The 14920-nt window shown below is 44.4% G+C and overlaps 1 protein-coding gene across 1 annotated transcript in view; it reads left to right on the forward strand.

Moving 5' to 3' along the window:
• Window positions 1-14920, forward strand: part of LOC106594828 (ventricular zone-expressed PH domain-containing protein) — a 193066-nt gene that overhangs the window by 146719 nt on the left and 31427 nt on the right. Inside the window, exon 12 of the mRNA XM_045704029.2 lies at window positions 14507-14624. Coding sequence (XP_045559985.1) covers window positions 14507-14624 — 118 coding nt within the window. The remainder of the gene's footprint in view (window positions 1-14506; window positions 14625-14920) is intronic.

Consider the following 14920-nt stretch of genomic DNA (forward strand, 5'->3'; position numbering starts at 1 on the left):
AATTGAATGCCCCCCATCTATTTTCAGAGTTCGTTCTGTTAGGTGACCTAAACTGGGATATGCTTAACACCCCAGCCATCCTACAATCTAAGCTAGATGCCCTCAATCTCACACAAATTATCAAGGAACCCCCCAGGTAAAGCCCTAAATCTGTAAACATAGGCACCCTCATAGATATTATCCTGACCAACTTGCCCTCCAAATACACCTCTGCTGTTTACAATCAGGATCTCAGCGATCACTGCCTCATTGCCTGCATCTGTTATGGGTCCGCGGTCAAACGACCACCCCTCATCACTGTCAAACGCTCCCTAAAACACTTCTGCGAAGGATATTGACCTCATCCTGTCAGTAGAGGATGCCTGGTTGTTCTTTAAAAGTAATTTCCTCACCATCTTAAATAAGCATTCACCTTTCAAAAAATGTAGAACTAAGAATAGATATAGCCCTTGGTTCACTCCAGACCTGACTGCCCTCGACCAGCACAAAAACATCCTGTGGCTGACTGCAATAGCATTGAATAGTCCCCATGATATGCAACTGTTCAGGGAAGTCAGGAACCAATACACACAGTCAGTTAGGAAAGCAAAGGCTAGCTTTTTCAAACAGAAATGTGCATCCTGTAGCTCTAACTCCAAAAAGTTCTGGGACACTGTAAAGTCCACGGAGAATAAGAGCACTTCCTCCCAGCTGCCCACTGCACTGAGGATAGGAAACACTCTCACCTCCGATAAATCCACGATAATCGAGATTTCAATAAGCATTTCTCTACGGCTGGCCATGCTTTGCTCTTGGCTACCCCAACCCCGGCCAACAGCTCCGCACCCCCCGCAGCTACTTGCCCAAGCCTCCCAGCTTCTCCTTCACCCAAATCCAGATAGTAGATGTTCTGAAAGAGCTGCAAAACCTGGACCCTTACAAATCAGCTGGGCTAGACAATCTGGACCCTCTCTTTCTAAAATTATCCGCCTCCATTGTTGCAACCCCTATTACTAGTCTGTTCAACCTCTCTTCCGTATCGTCCGAGATTCCTAAAGATTGGAAAGCTGCCGTGGTCATCCCCCTCTCCAAAGGGGGTGACACTCTAGACCCAAACTGTTACAGACCTATATCCATCCTGTCCTGCCTTTCTAAAGTCTTTGAATGCCAAGTTAACAAACAGATCACTAACCATTTCAAATCCCACCATACCTTCTCCGCTGTGCAATCCGGTTTCCGAGCTGGTCACAGGTGCACCTCAGCCACGCTCAAGGCACTAAACAATATCATAACCGCCATCGATAAAAGACAGTACTGTGCAGCAGTCTTCATCGACCTGGCCAAGGCTTTCAACTCTGTCAATCACCGTATTCTTATCGGCAGAATCAACAGCCTTGGTTTCTCAAATGACTGCCTCGCCTGGTTCACCAACTACTTCTTAGATAGAGTTCAGTGTGTCAAATCGGAGGGCCTGTTGTTCGGACCTCTGGCAGTCTCTATGGGGGTCCCTTCGGTCTCAACGTAGACTTTGATCTGAAGCCATTCTTGTGATTATTGTGACTTTGCAATTGTTTGTAGGCTTATGTAGTCGAAATTGAATCTATGATCGTACCCTATCTATTTGTTCTTTGTATGTTATTTTAATATTTGAGAATTAACCAATGATATTAGGCCATACTTGGCCATGATTACAGACACCTGTCTTTTGACACTATATAAACGAGTCACCCTGCAGTGTTTGTGATTATACCCTGATGGAGACAGCGTGCCTGTCGAAATGTTGGACATTACATTTTTGCATCTGAGTTCTTAGAGTGTGCGGTGCTCTTTTATTTTCAAGTGTTCCACTCCGCTAGCCAGCACCTCGTCTAAATAGGTGTGCGTTTCTTTTTCCGCTAGGTAAGTCTCTATGGTGGTACCACAGGGTTCAATTCTCGGGCCGACTCTTTTCTCTGTATATATCAATGATGTGGCTCTTGGTGCGGGTGATTCCTTGATCCACCTCTACACAGACGACACCCTTCTGTATACATCTGGCCCTTCTTTAGACACTGTTAACAAACCTCCAAACGAGCTTCAATGCCATACAACACTCCTTCCGTGGCCTCCAACTGCTCTAGAATCGGCTTCCTATATCGCAACAAAGCCTCCTTCACTCATGCTGCCAAACATACCCTCGTAAAACTGACTGTCCTACCGATCCTCGACTTCGGCGATGTCATTTACAAAATAGCCTCCAACACTCTACTCAGCAAACTGGATGCAGTCTATCACAGTGCCATCCGTTTTGTCACTAAAGCCCCATATACCACTGCAACCTGTAGGCTCTCGTCAGCTGGCCCTCGCTACATATTCGTCGCCAGACCCACTGGCTCCAGGTCATCGATAAGGCTTTGCTAGGTAAAGCTCCGCCTTATCTCAACTCACTGGTCACCATAACAACGCCCACCCGTAGCACGCGCACCAGCAGGTTTATCTCACTGGTCATCCCCAAACCCAACACCCCCTTTGGCTGCCTTTCCTTCCAGTTCTCTGCTGCCAATGACTGGAACGAATTGTAAAAATCACTGAAGTTGGAGACTTATCTCCCTCACTAACTTTAAGCATCAGCTATCTGAGCAGCTTACCGATCGCTGCAGCTGTACACAGCCCATCTGTAAATAGCCCATCCATCCAACTACCTACCTCATCCCCTTATTGTTTTTATTTACTTTTTCTGCTCTTTTGCACACTGGTATTTCTACTTGCACATCATCATCTTCACATCTATCACTCCAGTGTTCATTTGCTAATTTGTAATTACTTCACTACTATTGGCCTATTTGTTGCCTTACCTCCTTACTCCATTTGCACACACTGTATCTATATTTTTCTATTGTGTTATTGACTGTACATTTGTTTATGTGTAACTCTGTGGTGTTTTTTTTTCTCGCACTGCTTTGCTTTATCTTGGCCAGGTCGCAGTTGTAAATGAGAACTTGTACTCAACTAGCCTACCTAGTTAAATAAAGGTGAAATATATATTTTTTTAACTCTCCCGGGGCTGAGTCTGAGGGAGAGAGTGGGGTAAGCTGAGGTGACTCTCCCGGGGCTGAGTCTGACAGGGAGTGGGGTAAGCTGAGGTGACTCTCCAGGGGCTGAGTCTGACAGGGAGTGGGGTAAACTGAGGTGACTCTCCAGGGGCTGAGTCTGACATGGAGTGGGGTAATCTGAGGTGACTCTCCAGGGGCTGAGTGACAGGGAGTGGGGTAAACTGAGGTGACTCTCCAGGGGCTGAGTCTGACAGGGAGTGGGGTAAGCTGAGGTGACTCTCCCGGGGCTGAGTCTGACAGGGAGTGGGGCGGGGCCTCCAGGGCGAGCTGCGGGGTGGGGACGAGGTGACCTCCGGGGGTCGCGGGAGGGGGGCGGTGCCCAGGGCGGTCTGACAGGGAGTGGGGTAATCTGAGGTGACTCTCCAGGGGAGTCTGACAGGGAGTGGGGTAAGCTGAAGTGACTCTCCAGGGGCTGAGTCTGACAGGGAGTGGGGTAATCTGAAGTGACTCTCCAGGGGCTGAGTCTGACAGGGAGTGGGGTAAGCTGAGGTGACTCTCCAGGGGAGTCTGACAGGGAGTGGAGTAAGCTGAGGTGACGCTCCGGGGGCTGAGTCTGACAGGGAGTGGGGTAAACTGAAGTGACTCTCCTGGGGCTGAGTCTGACAGGGAGTGGAAGCACAGTTATAGATAGATGACTGGATCTAATAAGTCAGTCATGCATCACACATTGACACACTGTTACATGCTTTGGTTTTTCCATGTATGAGTTTTTTTTTAGGTTAGACGTTAGCTCGTTAGCACGTGGGGCGCACCTTGTTAGTTGGTATCACCTTGTTAGTCAGTATGTGTTACACCTGTGCTGGTTGGTCAACTCCTTAGTGGGAAGGTGTTTATAACCTGTGCTGGCCCAGGTGCTATTTAATTGTGGCTGGCCCAGGTGCTATTTAATTGTGGCTGGCCCAGGTGCTATTGAATTGTGGCTGGCCCAGGTGCTATTGAATTGTGGCTGGCCCAGGTGCTATTTAATTGTGGCTGGCCCAGGTGCTATTTAATTGTGGCTGGCCCAGGTGCTATTGAATTGTGGCTGGCCCAGGTGCTATTTAATTGTGGCTGGCCCAGGTGCTATTTAATTGTGGCTGGCCCAGGTGCTATTGAATTGTGGCTGGCCCAGGTGCTATTTAATTGTGGCTGGCCCAGGTGCTATTTAATTGTGGCTGGCCCAGGTGCTATTTAATTGTGGCTGGCCCAGGTGCTATTTAATTGTGGCTGGCCCAGGTGCTATTTAATTGTGGCTGGCCCAGGTGCTATTTAATTGTGGCTGGCCCAGGTGCTATTTAATTGTGGCTGGCCCAGGTGCTATTTAATTGTGGCTGGCCCAGGTGCTATTTAATTGTGGCTGGCCCAGTGCTGCAGTTGGAGGGTCAACACCTTTAGTTGTCGCTCCCTATTTGATTTCTAGACAAACAATCTTCCCTGTTTTGTTTTTGCTCAACTTTTTGGTTTGCTTCCAGTCTTTAAGTTTGGTGTGGGTTTTTCTTTTGTTTGCCTCTTCTTGGGTAAATTTAGTGGGTCTCATGGTGGGTGTCTTTTAGGTCCCAGTTGTTGTTGCTATGCAACTTTCAGTGGACGCCAACCATGACTGTCTTTCAGAACCCCTCCCAAAACTCCACCTGTTTAGATTTGGTTGTTGTCAGTGACTCTTTGTTAGTTTCCCCTTCTGTTTGAGCGAATATATATATATATATATATAATTGCTGGGGAACTTAACACATACACACACAGGCACACACTCTTTTTCTCTCTGTCTCTCTCTCTCTTTGTGTTTTTGTCAACCTGCTGTGTCTCGAACCAAAGCCCCCATTTCACTCTGCTCAGTTCCCGTTGTTCAGGATATCAGGACCATGACATAATTTATGATCTGTTTAGTTTAGGGAGAACGGCTGTGTGTGTACGTAATGTGCAAGTTCAAGCGTGGTTGCGTGTGTATACAGAATATACAGAAGAATATAGAGCATATTCTCTCTTTCTCTCTCTCTCTCTGTCTCTCTCTTTCTCTGTCTCTCTCTATCTCTGTCTGTCTGTCTCTCTCTCTTTCTCTCTCTTTCTCTTTCTCTCTGTCTCTCTGTTTCTCTGTCTCTCTTTTTCTTCCTCTCTCTGTCTCTCTCTTTCTCGGTTTCTCTCTGTCTCTCTGTTTCTGGCACACAGACAGACACACACACACACACACACACACCACACACACACACACAAACACACACACACTTCAAAAAGCACACGCTGTATCCGATATGCAGACGTAGAGGACACTGGCCAGTAAAAGCATTTTGGAATAGATAATGAGTGAAGGAGAGTGTGTAACTAAATCCACTTGGGGTTTCCTCAACAAGCCTCCAGCTCTCAGCTACCAGACCACTGAGCCAGGAATAATAGATCTATGGATAGGTCTTAGGGAATAGGAGACAAGGAAGGAAGTGAGAGAGGGAGGAAAGAAGGATTGGGAGCAATGAATAGGGCTTAGGGAATAAGGGATTATGATGGAAGGGAGGTAATGGTTAAGGCGTAGGGAATAAGGAAGGAAGGGAGGGAGGCAATGGTTAGGGCTTAGAGAATAGGACATAAGGAAGGAAGGGAGGCAATGGTTAAGGCGTAGGGAATAAGGAAGGGATGGAAGCAATGGTTAGGCTTAGGGAATAAGGGAATCGCAAAGTAGAGAGGCCATGGTTAGAGCTTAGGGAATAGGGGATAAGGAAGGAAGGGAGGGAGGGAGCCAATGGTTAGGGCTTACGGAATAGGGAATAAGGAAGGAAGGGAGGGAAGCAATGGTTAGGGCTTAGGGAATAAGGGATTCGCAAAGTAGAGAGGCCATGGTTAGAGCTTAGGGAATAGGGGATAAGGAAGGAAGGGAGGGAGCCAATGGTTAGGGCTTAGGGAATAGGGGATAAGGAAGGAGTTAGATGGTTAAGGTTAGAACTGGGGTGTCACACCTAGTTCCTCCACCAGCAGGGCTAAAGGGCTAAAGCCTCTACCTTGAAAAATATTGTTCTGTTCAACAGGTGGGTCACAAAACAAATGGTAGAGTACTTTAAGTGGGTCACAGTTCATAGTGTGATGGAGTGAAGTCACAAAGTAGTAGATGGTTAGGGGTCTTGAGGTAGATGGTTTGGGGTCTTGAGGTAGATGGTTTGGGGTCTTCGGGGTGACTAGGAAATGAGATGTTGAGAGACTGCTTGCCCTGCAAACAGGAAGGTTGGGGTGTTGGAGCCTCTAGCACAGCGACTGTACAGAGATCCATGAAGCAATATTGAGGACAACAATCACCAAAGTCTTCAACTGAAACAAACCGAGGCCTTTAGGTTAGCCCACCACACTTAAGTCAAATGGAATTTGTTGTTTTAATTGTTAACCTGGCCAGGTTGATGTTAATTAGTTAACAGAAAGGGAAATAGTGTATTAAAGAGAGGAAACAGGAGTGGTCTGAGTAACTGTAACCACCCCAGGCCAGTCTTTAGAATGTAGAGAGGAGAGAGGAGTGGTCTGTGTAACTGTAACCAGGCCAGTCTTTAGAATGTAGAGAGGAGAGAGGAGTGGTCTGAGTAACTGTAACCACCCCAGGCCAGTCTTTAGAATGTAGAGAGGAGAGAGGAGTGGTCTGTGTAACTGTAACCACCCCAGGCCAGTCTTTAGAATGTAGAGAGGAGAGGTCTATGTAACTGTAACCACCCCAGACCAGTCTTTAGAATGTAGAGAGGAGAGAGGAGTGGTCTGTGTAACTGTAACCACCCAGGCCAGTCTTTAGAATGTAGAGAGGAGAGAGGAGTGGTCTGTGTAACTGTAACCAGGCCAGTCTTTAGAATGTAGAGAGGAGTGGTCTGAGTAACTGTAACCACCCCAGGCCAGTCTTTAGAATGTAGAGAGGAGAGAGGAGTGGTCTATGTAACTGTAACCACCCCAGACCAGTCTTTAGAATGTAGAGAGGAGAGAGGAGTGGTCTGTGTATCTGTAACCACCCCAGGCCAGTCTTTAGAATGTAGAGAGGAGAGAGGAGTGGTCTGAGTAACTGTAACCACCCCAGGCCAGTCTTTAGAATGTAGAGAGGAGTGGTCTGAGTAACTGTAACCACCCCAGGCCAGTCTTTAGAATGTAGAGAGGAGAGAGGAGTGGTCTGTGTAACTGTAACCACCCCAGGCCAGTCTTTAGAATGTAGAGAGGAGTAGTCTGTGTAACTCTAACCACCCCAGGCCAGTCTTTAGAATGTAGAGAGGAGAGAGGAGTAGTCTGAGTAACTGTAACCACCCCAGACCAGTCTTTAGAATGTAGAGAGGAGAGAGGAGTGGTCTGTGTAACTATAACCACCCCAGGCCAGTCTTTAGAATGTAGAGAGGAGTAGTCTGTGTAACTCTAACCACCCCAGGCCAGTCTTTAGAATGTAGAGAGGAGAGAGGAGTAGTCTGTGTAACTGTAACCACCCCAGGCCAGTCTTTAGAATGTAGAGAGGAGAGAGGAGAGGTCTATGTAACTGTAACCACCCCAGACCAGTCTTTAGAATGTAGAGAGGAGTAGTCTGAGTAACTGTAACCACCCCAGGCCAGTCTTTAGAATGTAGAGAGGAGAGAGGAGTGGTCTGAGTAACTGTAACCACCCCAGGCCAGTCTTTAGAATGGAGAGAGGAGTGGTCTGTGTAACTGTAACCACCCCAGGCCAGTCTTTAGAATGTAGAGAGGAGAGAGGAGTGGTCTGTGTATCTGTAACCACCCCAGACCAGTCTTTAGAATGTAGAGAGGAGTAGTCTGAGTAACTGTAACCACCCCAGGCCAGTCTTTAGAATGTAGAGAGGAGTAGTCTGGTAACTGTAACCACCCAGGCGTCTGAGTAACTGTAACCACCCCAGGCCAGTCTTTAGAATGTAGAGAGGAGTGGTCTGTGTATCTGTAACCACCCCAGACCACCCCGGATGTGTGCCAGGCCGTTACAGACCGATTCAAGACTAGGACCGGAGCTAATCGAACAATTGGCCTTCCACAGGCTAAGGATTTATAAAATAATGATCATAAAAATTATGATAATTATATTAATATTTTCAATGATGTTCTGATTTAATCTCTTCAGTTTTTTGTTGGAAAGGAAAGGGTTAACACTGAAGATTAAAACAGATCCAATCAGGATTTGTCTTTGCTGGTCTCTTGGGAGATAAATCTAGCTAGCTAAGTCAGCCATTGGCTAGGCCATCAGAAGCTAGATAAATCTGCCATTCAAATGTATTAGGACAACATTTTGGAGTGACAGTGGAACCAACCAATAACATTTTGACTTATTGAGTGGGACGTTTTTACAAAAACATATGGAAACTTCTGCCTTCTTGAAGGCCAACAGGTCACTGCGCAATGGCGAGCAGTTGTTTTCCCACGGTCTAGCTAGGTAGCTTTTGTTGTCGGCTGCAGCAAGTGTTATCAAAGAGGATGTTGTTGCTAATTTGTTAGCTTCTCCCTTTTCAAGAATAAGTTAAGTTTCAAATTATCATCATCTGGTGAGTGAAACTGTGTTTTATATTGCAGCACGCTTTCTGTTAGCCGTCTCTTTGAAAATAACTTATGAGTGTGAAACATTGTTGCAAGTGGAACTGACAGCATTTTAACAACATTAAATCTTATTATAATCTGTTCATATATACCCCCAGGAAGAATATGACACTTTAAAAAAAAAATCTGCCAAGCGATATGGTAATTTTCACGTTTTAATAAATTCTTATAATGTTTGGGAATTACGTATACTAAAGCATTTGTAAAAATGATATAGCAATATAGAGTGGGATTGCGGCCATGCATTTGAACAATTAATAGATCCAATCAGGATTTGCGAACCCAGAGATATACTAACTATATAACAGTTGTTCAAGGTCTTGCTAGCTGTCGAAATGAGCCTTGCATCTCAAGCAATGTATAGCCATCGAGAAACGATATGAAGGGGAAAAGTCAGTCACTCCTCCGATGGCATGACATCCTCCTAGCCGCTAGCTAGCTAACGTTAGGCTCCGTGTTTTTACCTTGCTACATAAATAGATACACTAGTCTATTAGCTACGTTATGACTGACTTGTGATCATTGCCCTTGCTAGTTTGATTGTATTGACATTCCCAGCCTTAGTTACAGTCCTCCGTTTTTGTCCAAAATATTGAACCATTGAAACAGTGCATCCCGAATGGAGGCCGCAAACAATGTACCAGGCCAGCTGCGATTTACAACCTTACAGCAATATTTGTTGGACAACCAAGAAATATATTGGTGAATTATATTAATCATACATTGAACTGCGTCCATCTATTCTGCCCACAATGCCTTACTGTATGTTATGGAACGTTAAGTCAAATATAACCTATTTTTAAAACCCTTTATAAAGTTGGTTTTGTAGCATAAACTGGGAATTTTATATTTTTGACAGATATTATGATTGTCTGTGTTTCATATCTGCAAGGTAGTTAAAACGCTGTCAGTTCCACTTTCAACTTTAGATCACTGGTTACTTTTAGAGGTTGACCGATTATGATTTTTCAATGCCGATACCGATTATTGGAGGACCCAAAAAAAGCCGATACCGATTAATCAAAAATACTGAATGAACACTTATATTTTAACTTGATATAATACATAAATGAAATCTATTTACTCTCAAATAAATAATGAAACATGTTCAATTTGGTTTAAATCATGCAAAAACACAGTGTTGGAGAAGAAAGTAAAAGTGCAATATGTGCCATGTAAAAAAGCTAACTTTTAAGTTCCTTGCTCAGAACACTCATGAGAACATGAGTCTTCAATATTCCCAGGTAAGAAGTTTTAGGTTGTAGTTATTATAGGAATTATAGGACTCTTTCTCTCTCTACCATTTCTATTTCATATACCTTTGACTATTGGATGTTCTTATAGGCACTATAGTATTGCCAGCCTAATCTCGGGAGTTGATAGGCTTGAAGTCATAAACAGCGCAATGCTTGAAGTACAGCAAAGAGCTGCTCGCAAACGCAGGAAAGGGCTGTTTGAATGAATGCTTACGAGCGTACTGCTGCCTACCACCACTCAGTCAGACTGCTCTATCAAATCCTAGACTTAATTATAATATAAACACACAGAAAACAAAACGTTTATTCTTTCAGTGAAATACGGAACCGTTCCGTATTTTATCGAATGGGTGGCATCCCTAAGTCTAAATATTGCTGTTACATTGCACAACCTTCAATGTTATGTCATAATTATGTAAAATTCTGGCAAATTAATTACGTTTTTTGTTAGTGAGAAATGGTCTTCACACAGTTCGCAACAAGCCAGGCGGCCCAAACTGCTGCATATACCCTGACTCTGGTTGCACAGAACGCAAGAGAAGTGACACAATTTCCCTAGTTAAAATAAATTCATGTTTGCAGGCAATATTAACTAAATATGCAGGTTTAAAAAAATATACTTGTGTATTGATTTTAAGAAAGGCATTGATGTTTATTGTTAGGTACACATTGGTGCAACGACAGTGCTTTTTTGAGAATGCGCTTGTTAAATCATCACCCGTTTGGCGAAGTAGGCTGTGATTCGATGATAAATTAACATACACCGCATTGATTATATGCAACGCAGGACAAGCTAGATATACTAGTAATATCATCAACCATGTGTAGTTAACTAGTGATTATGTTAAGATTGATTGTTTTTTATAAGATAAGTTTAATGCTAGCTAGCAACTTACCTTCGCTCCTTGCTGCACTCGCGTAACAAGTGGTCAGCCTGCCACGCAGTCTCCTTGTGGAGTGCAATGTAATCGGCCATAATCGGCGCCCAAAATGCTGATTACCGATTGTTATGAAAACTTGAAATCGGCCCAGATTAATCGGCCAACCTCTAGTTACTTTGTGTCCTAAATGTGAAATGTTTTTTTGCAATGGAAAGTAATAGTTGTACATTTCGATTGGGAAATGCTTAATGGTTTTGTTTTTGTATTCTTATGATTGGGACCTACTGGCTCATTATGTCCGGGTTCGTGGACTGCTTATCCTTTAACCTCATGCTGTGTGTGACTGCTGTCTTTTCCATCGGTCCTATGCAGTGGTGTAGTGGTGCTTTAACCTCATGCTGTGGGTGACTGCTGTCTTTCCATCAGTCCTATGCAGTGGTGTGGTGGAGTCTGGAGAAGTGGTTATACTCTAATGTTGTCAAAAAGTTCCCAAATGATATTCAGCTGAAGAAAATGTCAAACAAAATGTTATGTTGTTCTGCATTCAGGTATATAGGTATATAGGTCTGTGTGCGGCGAGCATGTGAATATATTTTGCTTGCTTTGCGGTTGTACATGATTTCTCTATTGCACTACATAATTGATAAGTCGTATACCTCCACTACACTACTTTGATACTCATCAGTAGGGATAAAAAAGTGATTATAGGCTATGCCCAGTGAAAATTATACCTGCGCATCCCCTTCACTACACGACTGACAACTACATGAGTACGCTGGTATTACTGTTGTTGTCCTTTCAGAATCACCAACCTGTCACACACTGAAGGCCTGTAGGTTCACCACTGAAGGCCTGTAGGTTCACCACTGAAGGCCTGTAGGTTCACCACTGAAGGCCTGTAGGTTCACCACTGAAGGCCTGTAGGTTCACCACTGAAGGCCTATAGGTTCACCACTGAAGGCCTGTAGGTTCACCACTGAAGGCCTATAGGTTCACACACTGAAGGTCTATAGGTTCACACACTGAAGGCCTGTAGGTTCACCACTGAAGGCCTGTAGGTTCACCACTGAAGGCCTGTAGGTTCACCACTGAAGGCCTGTAGGTTCACCACTGAAGGCCTGTAGGTTCACCACTGAAGGCCTGTAGGTTCACCACAGAAGGCCTGTAGGTTCACCACTGAAGGCCTATAGGTTCACCACTGAAGGCCTGTAGGTTCACCACTGAAGGCCTGTAGGTTCACCACTGAAGGCCTGTAGGTTCACCACTGAAGGCCTGTAGGTTCACCACTGAAGGCCTATAGGTTCACCACTGAAGACCTATAGGTTCACCACTGTACTAATATGTCTATAATAGAAATAAAGGCTGTTAAGATACTGTATTCATGTTTCAATAAAGGAGTGTATATATTTGGCCTGGTGAAGCAATTTTATGCACTGACTGAATGGAAGCTGATAATTGTAATATTTTTCCTCTGCTGCTCTCGAAATCAAGACCGAGTACAAATGTATCCGGCTGAGACACTCACTATGTGGTCTGGAGCCCGGACTTGATTACTACAACGCAAAGCATTAGCATCTATCTCTACAACCCTACCAGGCATAGGGGAACACACAGTGTGTGCGTGCATCCATGTGTAAAACCCAGACCTCCATTGCAGACCCCGGGAGACCCCTGTCACATGCCAAGGATCATACTTCACTTTATACTGTAAATGAACCCTCCGTTTTAAATGATACTTTAATGCTTGACGTATAAGTTATGGATGAGCCGGGTGCTGAGGCATTTTGGGTCTTACAATGGAAAGACTCCGTGAAAAATACGATCGATCCATTATGTTCATCAGTCATCATTCATCTTGATTAAACTGAAATAATCTATTTCTCTCTCTCTCTCTCTCTCTCTGTCTTTTTCTTTCTTTTTCTCTTTCTCTCTCTCTCTCTCTCTCTGTCTTTTTCTCTCGTTCTCTCTAATCTTTCACTCTCTGTCTTTCTTTTTCTCTGTCTTTCTTTTTCTCTGTCTTTCTCTCTCTCTTTCTCTCTAACCCACAGATGTTCCCAGTCTAGTTTGCCTGTGTTCTTTGTACTTGCTCTTATATCTCTTTGAGTGTTAGTAAGACAGACATGTCAAATAAATGATCTCTAATTCTCTCTATCTTTCTCTCTTTCTCAATTCAAAGGGCTTTATTGGCTTGGGAAACGTGTTTACATTTCCAAAGCAAATGGAATAGACAGTTAACAAAAGGGAAATAAACAGTAAAAATGATACTCACAAGTTTTAAAAGAATATAGACATTTCCAATGTTATATTATTGACTTTGTACAGTGTAACAATGTACAAATAGTTGAAGTATGAACGAGAAAATAAATCATGGGAATGGGTCACATATCTAGCTGCTGTGATGGCACACTGTGGTATTTCACCTAACAGATATGGGAGTTTATCAATGTTTGATTTGTTTTCAAATTCTTTGTGGATCTGTGTAATCTGAGGGAAATATGTGTCTGTAATATGGTCATATATTTGGCCGGAGATTAAGAAGTGCAGCTCCGTTTCCTCCTCGTTTTGTGGGCAGTGTTCACATAGCCTGTCTTCTCTTGAGAGCCAGGTCTGCCTTTCTTTAAGTTTGGGTCAGTCACAGTGGTCAGGTATTCTGACACTGTGTCCTCTCTGTTTAGGGCCAGGAAGCATTCTAATTTGCTATGTGTTTTTGATGATTCTTTCCAGTGTGTCAAATAGTTATATTTTTGCTTTCTCATGATTTGGTTGGGTCTAAATGTGTTTTGGGCCTGTTTGTTGTTTGTGAACAGAGTCCCTGGACCAACTGGCTGAGGGGACTCTTCTCTAGGTTAGTCTCTCTGTAGGTGAGGGCTTTGTGGGGTCTGTTTGTTGTTTGTGAACAGAGTCCCTGGACCAACTGGCTTAGGGGACTCTTCTCTAGGTTTGTCTCTTTGTAGGTGAGGGCTTTGTGGGGGAATGTATGGGCATCACTTCCTTTTAGGTGATTGTAGAATTTAACATCTCTTTTCTGGATGTTGATAACTAGCGGGTATCGTCCTAATTCTGCTCTGCCTGCATTATTTGGGCTTTTGCGTTGCACACAAAGTATATTTTTGCAGAATTCTGCATGCTGAGTTTCAATTGGGTGTTTGTCCCATTATGTCCCATGTGGCTCAGTTGGTAGAGCATGGTGTTTGCAACGCCAGGGTTGTGGGTTCGATTCCCACGGGGGACCAGTACGGAGAAAAACATGTATGAAATGTATGCATTCACTACTGTAAGTCGCTGTGGATAAGAGCGTCTGCTAAATGACTAAAATGTAAATGTAATGTGAATTCTTGGTTGGTGGGTGGACCCCAGACCTCCGAGGGCCCTGGGTTCTGTAACTGATTTATGTCTTTTTTAGCCAGATTCTAATTGGGATGTTGAGTTTTATGTAATTTTGATGGCATATAAGGACCTTCTTGCCTTGTCTCCCGGTCACAGCCTTGTGGAAGTTACCTGTGGTGCTGATGTTTAGGCCGAGGTAGGTATAGTTGTTTGTGTGCTCTAGGGCAACGGTGTCTACTTGGAATTTGTATTTGTGGTCCTGGCAACTGGACCTTTTTTGCAACACCATTATTTTTGTCTTACTGAGATTTACTGTCAGGGCCCAGGTCTGACAGAATCTGTTCATGAAGATCTAGGTGCTGCTGTAGGCACTCCTTGGTTGGGGACAGAAGCACCAGATCATCAGCAAAAAGTTGACGTTTGCTTTCTGAGTCTCTCTCTCTCTCACTCTGTAGGACCTGGACAGTCTGCAGATCCATCTGGAGGAGGTGCGTTTCTTTGACCTGTTTGGCTTCAGTGAAGAGGAGGGCAGCTGGCTCTGCTACATGTGCAACAACCCAGAGAAGGCCACAGGTAAAACACCTGAATCTCTCTAACATAGCACACCTCAACCTCCCTGTCTGACATAACACACCTGATCCTCCCTGTCTAACATAGCACACCTCAACCTCCCTGTCTGACATAGCACACCTCAACCTCCCTGTCTGACATAGCACACCTCAACCTCCCTGTCTGACATAACACACCTGATCCTCCCTGTCTAACATAGCACACCTCAACCTCCCTGTCTGACATAGCACACCTCAACCTCCCTGTCTGACATAGCACACCTCAACCTCCCTGTCTGACATAGCACACCTCAACCTCCC

The sequence above is a fragment of the Salmo salar genome, chromosome 20, assembly GCF_965601325.2.
Source record: "Salmo salar chromosome 20, fSalSal1, whole genome shotgun sequence".
In the NCBI taxonomy this organism is placed as follows: Eukaryota; Metazoa; Chordata; class Actinopteri; order Salmoniformes; family Salmonidae; genus Salmo; species Salmo salar.